A 10637-nucleotide genomic window follows, 5' to 3' on the forward strand; every position below is an offset into this window, starting at 1 on the left:
AATTCTTTCAATTACCTTTTACTATATATATTTTTTTAACTATATTTTTAAAATAATTTTCTTAGTAGTTGTTTTAGGGCTTGCAATAAGCTTATCAAATCTATTCAACTTATCAAAATCTACCTCAGTTTAATACTAAATTAATTTCAGTGAGATGTAAAAACCTTATTCCTATATATCTGTATTCTCTATTCCCCCTCTTTTTTCTATTATTATACATTGTACATCTACACATTGCAGATCCAGCAATACATTATCATATTCATTACTTTATATAATGTTTTATCTTTTAAATAAACTAAGAGAAGAATGTAGAGCAAGTATACAGTTATAGCCCTTGTTATACCAACCATTATATTTATCATTTCTGGTTTTCTTTATTTGGTCCTGTGTATTTGAGTTACCATCTAGTGTCATTTCTTTAGACCAACACAGATTTGTTCACTCCTACCTTCTTCGGGCTGTTATTGGCAAATTAGCAAATATATTGTATTTCTCTGTGCTATAAGCCCAAACATACAAAAAAGTGTGTATATATATATCGTTTCGTACAGTTGTTCTTTAAGTCAGCGAATGGAAGAAAGGAGAAGAAATATGCATTTATGCCATTTCTTAATTTCATAGTTATCTTTATCAGCACTTTTAAAGTGTGGATTTGAATTTCTGTCAGGGGTCAATTGCTTGTAACTGAACAACTTCCTTTAAAGACAGGTCAGCTAGCAACAAATTTTCTAAAACTTATGTCCTCTTTTTGCCTTCACTATTTAAACATAGCTCTGCTGGAGATAGGATTCTCGTTGACAGTTTTTGTTTTTTCTTTCAGCACTTCACACATGTCATTCCCCTACTTTCTGCCTTCAACTGTTTCTGATAAGAAGTCAGTTGTCAACTTATTGGGGTTCTTTTGTAGGCTATGAGTGTTTTTCTCTTGCTGATTTCAAGAGATTTTTCTCTTTGTCTTCGGCTTTCAGCAAATTTACTTATATGTTTACACATAGATGTCTTTGTGTTTATCCTGCTTGGTATATGTTAAGCCCCCTTGATTTGTAGGTTGATATTTTTCATCATATTTAGGAAGTTTCCAGCCATTTCTTCTTCAAATATTTTTTCTGTTCCTTTTTCGACTTTTTGTTTGGCATTCCCAATATGCAAATGTTGGTATGCTTAATGGTGTCCCAAATTCCCGTGAGGCTTTGTTCATTTTTCTTCACTGGTTTTCTTTTTGTTCTTCAGACTACATTATCTCCTTCTGCCTATCTTCATATTTGCTAATTCTTTCTTTACATCTACTATTGAGCTCCTCTGCTGAGTTTTTTATTTTAGTTATAGTACTTTTCAACTCTAGAACCTATATTTGATTCATTTTTAATAATCTGTATCTCATTATTGTCTGTTTGATAAAACATTTCCATAACACCTTTCTTCATTTCTTTAAGCATGGTTTCACTTACTTTTAGAATATATTTGTAATGGCTACTTTAAAGTGTTTGTCTGTTACAACTGATGTCTGGTCACTTTCATAATTTCTGTTGCCTGTTTCTTTCCTATATGTGACACAAACTTTTATATTTCTTTGCACATGTTGTAATTTTTTTTTTTACTGAACTCTAAACTGGTTAGATAATATATGTTGATAACTACGGGTACTGTTCTCACCAAGGGACTTGTTGCTGTTTGCTAGTTTATTGCTTAGTGGCTCACTGGGCTGTTTGAGTGAAGTCTCCCCCTTCCAGTTTGAAGCCTCAGATGTTGTTCCTCAGAGGGTACAGATCTTGGCATGGGCACAGTCATCCCTGGATGACAGTGATTTTTCAGAGCCCTTGACTGTCTCTTTTCCTGACCACATCGAGCTATTAAACTCCACTAAGTTTAATATTAATCCAGCTATTAAACTTGACTGATCTCTTATTTCTCATTGTTTTCAACAATGCCCTGGGGTGTGAATTTCTCTAAAAACTGATCCAATTAAATTATATGAGTAGTTTGAAGTCAGAGTTTAAGCTTCATCCTCACCCCAGGAGGGCTCTTCATAGCTGTCTTTTTTCTTGGTTCTCTTTAGTAAACTAGCTAGCCTATGGTTTAATTTATATCTGTAATAGAGCTAGCTATCAGTCATCTGTTAATTGCTTTCCACCAAAACCTCCATTGTGTTTTACAGCATCCTTAAGTTTTAACTTCCTCCATCCTCTGTTTCAAATTAAGTCAATAAAATTGGGGAGAGCAGAGGAGTTCTCTGTCTTACGACCTAACTCTCCGCCAGGGCAAAATCTCTGAGCTGGGATAGTGGTATGCTTTTCTGCTTCAGGGTTGGATGTCCAGTGAAGGACAGTAGTCTCTGGTCTTCTTGGCTTGCCTCTCCAAGCATGAAACCTTTTTGCTATGAATGAACCAGGGTCCAGTACCCAGTATAGCACCTCATGCCCAAGGTATTCTCCACCTTATGAGTCGGGGCTGAGTGGAAGAAGGGAGACCCAAAGCCATAGCTGTACTTACCCAAATCTTAGACTCTGCAACAGGTTGCTAGGAATGGGATGAGAAATGCTAATCCTCTTCCCCTTACAGAAATATACCTTAGCCCTTGATTGGAAGCTGGGGGAAAAGGCAGTCCAATATTTTTGGCTGAACCTGCCTAGAGTAATGTTCTGCCACACTGGCCTGTGGGGAGGGAAAGGGGGTTGTGCCATGATTCAAATCCCACTGGATTTCACTGTTCTTAATAAGTCTAATAGGTTTTCTTGAATAAATGTTTCTTCATTTGTTGTATGTCCTTAGGGTCTTCTCTGGTTTGAATGTGTTTCCCACATTTCGTGTATTGGAAACTGAATCCCTATTGTGGCCATATTGAAAGGTGGGGCATTTAAGAGGTGATTGGATCCTGAGGACTCTGCTGTTATGAATGGATTAATCTATTGATTAATGGATTGATGAGTTAACATGGAGGTGGAACTGGTAGCTTTATAAGAAGAGGGAAAGCAACCTGATCAAGCATGTTAGCATAAGATTAAGTATGTCAGCTCTCTCACCAGGTGATGTTCTTTGCTGCTTCAGGACTCTGTAGAAAGCCCCCACCAGGAGTAAGCCCTCACCAGATGCTGAACCATGTGCTTGGACTACCCAGTCTCCATAATTGCAACAAACAAATTGCCTCTCTTTATATAAATTACCCAGTTTCCAGTACTCTGTTATAAGCAACAGAAAATGGCTAAGGTAGAATCATAACTAAAGGCTTTAAGTGGTTATATTTTAAAAACAACTTTCATCAGTTTCACTGGGGTACACGTTCACAGACCTGTTACACTGCTATTCTGGAAGTCTCAAAATTACTCCATGTCAAGTCTTACTGATTTTTTCTCTCTCCTTCATAAAAAAGAGTCAGTCCTTATTCTATATGTTGAACATTCTGTGGTTGTAACAAATCGTATTAATTTGATCTTAATGTGGCTTCAGTTTTTCATGAGGTGTCTGATTCACCTCATGAAAAAACAAGTTATATAATCCTGATTTCTTAATCTATAGAAAACAAAAATCAATATGTTCTGAAATAATTGGACAAAAATGTCTTGAAAATTATGCTAAATTTCTGTTCTAACATGTTTGGATCTGTTTTCTGAAACTACTTGGTCTAGTCAAGGTGACTGTTCTCATGCTGCTAATAAAGAGCATTAATATCTGTAACATTTATCTTAAAAACATAGGCCATGGGGTCCAGTGAGTTTCTTAGGAAAAATTCTTTAAAATCTTGCTGAATTTCTTAACTCCCATTCCCTTCAAAAAGTATTTATCATTACAAACTCATTACTATATGTTTAAAAGCATTTTACTCTCTTGAGATGATTTTCTTCTTAAAAATCCAGGTGATAAAATTGTTTTTCTGTTTTAAATGCTTTAAGTTGTCTTTCAAAATATTAAAGCATACATTGTTTCATATTCTCTCAACTATGTGAGTGCCTTTTTCCTCTCCCTGGTGAATTTCTTTCTTTCCCTGGTGAATTATTTACTACTCACCACTTATCAAATTGTACGTGAGAGCTGAAATGATATTCACGAAGTCTCTTAGAAATGACTCAAACTTTCTGTTTTAACATCTTTTTAATAGGATCCCCACTTTAGCTTTCATGAAGCCACCCAGTCTAAAACAGATGCCTAAAGGGCATCTGCCTCTATAATTTTTGTTTGAAAATACAGGATATAGTGGCCAAGGAATTATCTGGGCAATCAGAAGATGAAGATGTACAAAACGAAAGAAAGAGAATCCTGGAGCAGCCTCAGGAGTTGCTGAATTCCACAGTACTTATTAAAGAACTCATAAAGGTAATATAATTCAATGGCTAACCTACACTGGCTTCATTTCTACTTAAGAGTGTGCCTTTGGTGCCAAGGGCTCTCTGTGGTTCTTTGGGCTCTATATGTATTCTCCCAGTAGAATAGAAGAGTTATCGTGAAACTGTCTGAAGTAGTGATCCATAGGGGTCTGAGATATTACTGACTGTATTTTGCCTATAAGTATTCTTTACTGAATTGTGTTTCCTGGATTTTTTTTTTAAGATCTATTTTAAGTCTCCAGCCATCCTGGCTGTAAAAAATATCTCTCTTGCAATCCAAAAGGGGGAGTGCTTTGGATTGCTTGGATACAATGGAGCTGGAAAAACAACTACTTTCCAAATTTTGACTGGGGAAGAGAGTCCTACTTCTGGAGATGTGTTCATTGATGGCTTTAGCATCACAAAAGATATCCTACAGGTAAGAAGCATAATGAATGACTCAGGTTCAGGTAATAGATAGTTGGCTAGGGAGGGGATATGGGAAATATGGTATGTATTAATGCAATCTATGTTGTTGATGCAATCAATGGATTCTGGGAAACCAACTTGTAAAGAGTGAGTGAAGCAGTAAGAACAGAATCTAAAACAAGAGTGTCTTTTATGTTTTTTGAAACTGTTTAAGTAAAAGGCAAGTTCTTTCAACATTAGATCTAACATATGCCAGACAAGGTACTCTAAGGGTGTAAGGATGGCAAGGCTGGGCAGCAGGAGAAGATAACCTGCAATTCAGTTGCACCTGAGACCTTGCTCCATCTTACTGGGAGCTCTGCAGCAAGATGGGCTTTCACAAATCCAACTGAAGCAAAGTTGCTAGCCTTTGTATCTCTACATCTGCCAGTCATTGGAAGAGAGGATGTAACCTTGGAAAGAAGCTAAGTGTGGGGAGAATTTCAAGAATAAGGGAATTATCAAATGTATCAAATCCCAGGAAGACTAAGGCAAGGTAAAGCCTAGATAGTGTACGTTGGTTTCAGTAAGTAGAACTTCACCGATGAGGTTGGCAAGGACAACTGTACTAGGGTTAAGTGGGTAGGTGTAACAAGAGCCTGAAATAGTGTAATTCTTTTCTCCTCACTTAATCACATCAGCCACTATCACCATGGAAGCAGCGAGAGGGGGTTGGGAGAGCATTCTGTGGGATAGACTAGTCCCAGTAGTCTAGTTTATTAGTCTGTTCTCATCCTGCTAATAAAGACATACCTGAGACTGGATAATTTATAAATGAAAGAGATTTAATTGACTCACAGTTCCACATGGCTGAGGAGGCCTCACAATCACAGCAGAAGGCAAATGAGGAGCAATGCCATGTCCCACATGGCGACAGGCAAGAAAGTGTGCGCAGGGGAATTCCCATTTATAAAACCATCAGATCTCATAAGTCATGAGACTCATTCACTATCACAAGAACAGCTCAGGAAAGGCCAGCCCCCATGATTCAATTACCTCCCACCAGATCCCTTCCATGACAAGTGGAAATTATGAGGCAGAGGTTGTAGTGTGCCAAGATTGTGCCATTGCACTCCAGCCTAAGCAAAAATTGTGAAGATTCAAGATGAGATCTGGGTGGAGACACAGCCAAAGAATATCATCTGGTAACCAGAAGTGAAGCTAAAAATGTGGATTGCACTTTGAAGAAGATTCACTGTGAGGCAAAATGAAGAATGAAAATTCACCCAGATTTTTGATAAGGACAGAAAATATTTCATAGGTTGAATAACTCAAGCACATTTATACTAGAAAGGGAGAAGTTAAAGAAACAGAGGAAGGAGTGATACATGATGGCAGGAGGTGATCTGTTCCTACCAGGTGGTCCTTGCAAAAAAGTCCGGGAACATGAGGTCTCCCCTATCTTTGTTCATACCATTTATACCCTTGGGGAACATAAAGGTGGCATAAAACAGTCCAGTTTCCTGACTGTGCATAATGGAGAAAAAGATTAAGTGAATTTAGTACTAAGGAGCAAAAGCTAAATTGAGAATTAAAAAGGTAGTTCATATAAAACATCATATTTAAAAAGAGAACAGGCATATGGGCAAAATATCAGCCTTTTACAAAGACTGATTCAAAGTTCAGTAAATCTGAGGGAACTCTTTCAAGCCTCAGAAAATTTCTCCAACTCTAAGATTCTAAAATATTTATCATATTTTATGCAATAGATGGTAATATTTTCATTTATTTAGGCCTTAAAAAAACTTCTACATTGTCTTTCTATTGTGGTAAAAGTGCATAATATAAAATTTATTATATTAAGCATTGCTGAATGTAGAATTCAGTGCCATTAAGTACATTCACATTATTTTATGCCCATCACCACTCTTCATCTTCAGAACTTTTCCTTAACCTAAATTAAATATCTCTACTCAGTCAACAACTCCTCTTCCCTCCATTAACTCCTTAGTGACTACTGTTCTACTTTCTGTCTCTATGAATTTGACTATACTAGGTACCTCATGTAAGTAGAATCATATAATGTTTTCTTTTTATATCTGATACGCTTCACCTAGCACAATGCCTTCAAGGTTCACCTATGTATTCGAATTTCATTCAGTTTGGCTGGGTGCAGTGCCTCATGCTTGTAATACCAGCACTTTGGGAGGCCAAAGTGGGCGGATCACTTGAGGTCAGGTGTACAAGACTAGCCTGGCCAGCGTGCTGAAACCCCATCTCTACTAAAAATGCAAAAATTAGCCAGGCATGGTGGTTCATGCCTGCAATCCCAACTACTCGGGAAGCTGAGGCAGAGGAATTGCCTGAACCGAGGAGGCAGAGGTTGTAGTGTGCCAGGATTGTGCCATTGCACTCCAGGCTGAGCAACAATTGTGAAACTCCATCTCAAAAAAAAAAAAAATGCATTAGTTTTAAGGCTGAATAATATTCCTTTGTATGAGTATACAACATTTTGTTTATCCATTCATCCATTTATGGACATTTGGGTTGTTTGTACCTTTTGGCTCTTGCAAATAATGCAGCTATAAACATTGGTATACAAATAACTGTTTGAGCCCTGCTTTTGATTATTTGGGATATGTATCTATAGGTGGAATGCAGAATCATATAGTAATTCTATGATCATTTTCATAAGAAATTCTATACTGTATTTTACAGTAGCTGTATCATTTTACATTCCCACCAGCAATGCACAAGAGTTCTAACTTATCCATATAATCCCTAACATTTCTTAATTTTTGTTTTAATCGTAGCCATCCTGATGAGTGTGAGGTGGTATCCCATTATAGTTTTGATTTGCATTTCCCTAACAATTAGTGATGTTGGGCATTTTTTTTTTCATGTGCATATTGGCCATTTGTATATCTTCTTTGGAGAAGTGCCTATATTAATCATTTGCATGACTTTAAAATTGGGTTGTTTGGTTTTTGTTGCTGTTGAGTTGGAGGAATCCTTTACATATTCTGGATATTAATTCACAGAAGATTTGTAAATAGTTTTTTCCCATTCTGTGGGTTACCTTTTCTGGTGTCCTCTAGTGAACAAATCTTTGAAGTTCAGTTTATCTAATTTTTCTTTTGTTGCCTGTGATTTTAGTGTCTTATCCACAAAATCTAGTAAATTCAATGTCATGAAGTTATTCCTCATTTTTTTCCTAATAGTTTTATAGTTTAACTCATATATTAGGTCTTTGATCCATTTTGAGTTTATCATGGTATGTGGTGTAAGGTAAGGATCCAACATCAATCTTATTCATTTGAACATCCAGTTTTCTCAGTGCCATTTGTTGAAAAGACTGTCCTTTGCCTATTGAATGGTCTTGGCACCCGTGTGTGATTCAGTTGATCATTTCCTAAAGATTTGTTTCTGGATCACTGTTTTATTTTACTAATCTATATGTCTGTATTTTTATTACTGAAACTTTTCAGTAAGTTTTGAATGTATAAAGTATTAGTCCTCCAATTTCATCCTTCCTTTTCAAAAGATTGTTTTGGCCATTTGGGTTCCTGAAGGTTCTATGTGAATTTTAGGATGCACTTTTCTACTTCCACAAAAAAAAATTGTCAGGATTTTGATAGAAATTACATTGAATCTATAGATTATTTTAACAGTAATAGTAATTCTCTCAATCCATGAACATGAGATGTAGTCCTATTTCTTTATGTTGTCTTTAATTTTTCAGCAATTTTTATAGTTTTCAGTGTCCAAGACTTTTAACTTATTGGTTAAGTCTATTCCTATGCATTTTGTTCTTTTTGATGCTATATAAATTAAATTTTTTTTTAATTTCCTTTGGGTGGTTTTATTGTTGGTGTATAGAAATGTAACTAATCTTTTAAAGAAAAAATATATCAGTCTATTAAACATATTCCCCTATGCCTTATACAATATGAACAGAATAGATGAATAAAAATTCAATAAAAATTAAGAAGAGGAAAATAAATCCAGAGAAGAGATAAGTCCATAGAGAAACTCACTCTGATTAACTTGGAAAATGCCACATTACCACCAAGCTTCTTAGAATCTGTATTGACTATGAGATCTGATTTCATATCAACTGCAGCTATCTCTTCCAAATAGAAGTCGGGGTCAAAGCAGCCTGACTGAGTCAATCTTTAGGGATATAAAACTGGATCATGGTTATAATTTGCTAGGATGCTCCCTTTTTTGTCATTGTTGTTGTATTATCTTTGCCTGGAGAAAAAAATGGGTTGGTTGCTAGGTTGCTATAGTGGTTATAGTAGAGTCAAGAGACAGGAAATTACTTGGTCTCCAGCACCATCTAAATATGGGAGTATAGGGAAAAAGAACTCCTAGTCAGGGCTATGAAGATATTACATAGAAGGCCATATTGGTGTCCAAACTAGTTCAAATCTGTATATATCATTGAACTTTGTGCTTGATATTTGGTGGCTTTTCCCACTCAGAGACATGCTGAGCAGCAACTATGGTTCATGAAATACTGGCAGATCTAATTTTAAATGTAAGGGTGTCACTGCTTGTTTAATGTAGAAGTAGCAAGGTCTGCATGAATTCATCACTTTTTCATGGTGCCAGAATCAACAGAAAGTTGACTTACGTCCAGGAGTCACACAGCTGGTTTCCATGTTTATTTTTGTTTCTTTGTTTTTTAATGTAAGAATTTGTAACTTGCATGGCCCCCCATTGCTTCCTGTTTTCTATCTTTGTCCTGACTGAGAAAACAGAGTGCCTTGACCAACCTGAGCTGGTGCTCAGGATCAGCTTTATGCCTTCCCCTACAGGCTTGGACCCAAGCCAGAGCCTAGAAGCTACCAAGGAACATTCCAAGACACTGATAAAGTTGTTTAAGTTGTTGCCCAAAACTGAAAGGTCAAACATCTTGCTAAACACATAAAAAGTAGCCCTGGCCCTGAGCAAAATTATTTAAATACTCATTCAGACTCTGTAAACCAACTCCCTCTTTATAGTCATACCTAGGTAGAACATCTTTCTTACTATCATCACAAGGACAACCACAACTCTTGTATGTGAATTTTCCTAATAAATGTTTTGGACTATTTTCTAGTACTTCTTTCTTTGGAATGCCAATTGGCCCCACCTCAGGGTGACTTGGGGCAGTCCATTGTAAGAACTTGTCAGCCACTACTTTGGGGGCAGTGCTGACCATTTTCTCCAAGGACAGAATGTAGCTATAAATTTCCCCTTGAATACTGCTTTTGCTGGGTCCCATGAGTTTTTATGTAGTGTTTTGTTTTCACTCATCTCTAATCATTTTCTAAATTCTCTTATTTCTTCATTTAGCCATTGGTTATTTAAGAGTGTGTAAATCTGCAAATTTGTGAATTTTCCAGGTTTTCGCCTCTTAACAATACCTAAATTCATCCAGTCATGGTTGGAAAGATGGTTTATCTTTTCAAATCTACTCAGATTTAATTTGTGTCCTAAAATACGGTCCAGCCTGGAAGATGTCCCACGCGCCCGTGAAAAGAATGTGTACTCTGTTTTGTTGATTAGTGTTCTGCATACGTTAGTTAGATCTCATTGGTTTATGTGTTACTTAAGGTCTTTATTTCCTTTTTGATCTTCTGTCTGTTTGCTACCCATTAATGAGAGTAGGATATTAAAATATCCAACTATTATTATAGAATTGTTTTTCTTCATCTATTTTCATGGTCTGCTATTAGGTGTGTAAATGTTTATACTTTTTATATATCTTCATCCTGAATTGAACCTTTTATTCATATGTAATATTCAGACCGGGAGTGACAGCTCATGCCTGTAATCCCAGCCCTTTGGGAGGCCGAGGCAGGCAGATCACCTGAGGTCAGGAGTTCGAACTAGCCTGGCCAACATGGCAAAACCCTGTCTCTACTAAAAATACAAAAA

The 10637-nt window shown here is 36.5% G+C and overlaps 1 protein-coding gene across 1 annotated transcript in view; it reads left to right on the forward strand.

The window, feature by feature from the left end:
- LOC108308392 (ATP-binding cassette sub-family A member 3-like) overlaps positions 1-10637 on the forward strand; it is a 154478-nt gene that overhangs the window by 133831 nt on the left and 10010 nt on the right. Inside the window, exons 23-24 of the mRNA XM_017534180.2 lie at positions 4186-4311; positions 4546-4740. Coding sequence (XP_017389669.1) covers positions 4186-4311; positions 4546-4740 — 321 coding nt within the window. The remainder of the gene's footprint in view (positions 1-4185; positions 4312-4545; positions 4741-10637) is intronic.

This window comes from Cebus imitator, unplaced genomic scaffold, assembly GCF_001604975.1.
Source record: "Cebus imitator isolate Cc_AM_T3 unplaced genomic scaffold, Cebus_imitator-1.0 Scaffold85, whole genome shotgun sequence".
In the NCBI taxonomy this organism is placed as follows: Eukaryota; Metazoa; Chordata; class Mammalia; order Primates; family Cebidae; genus Cebus; species Cebus imitator.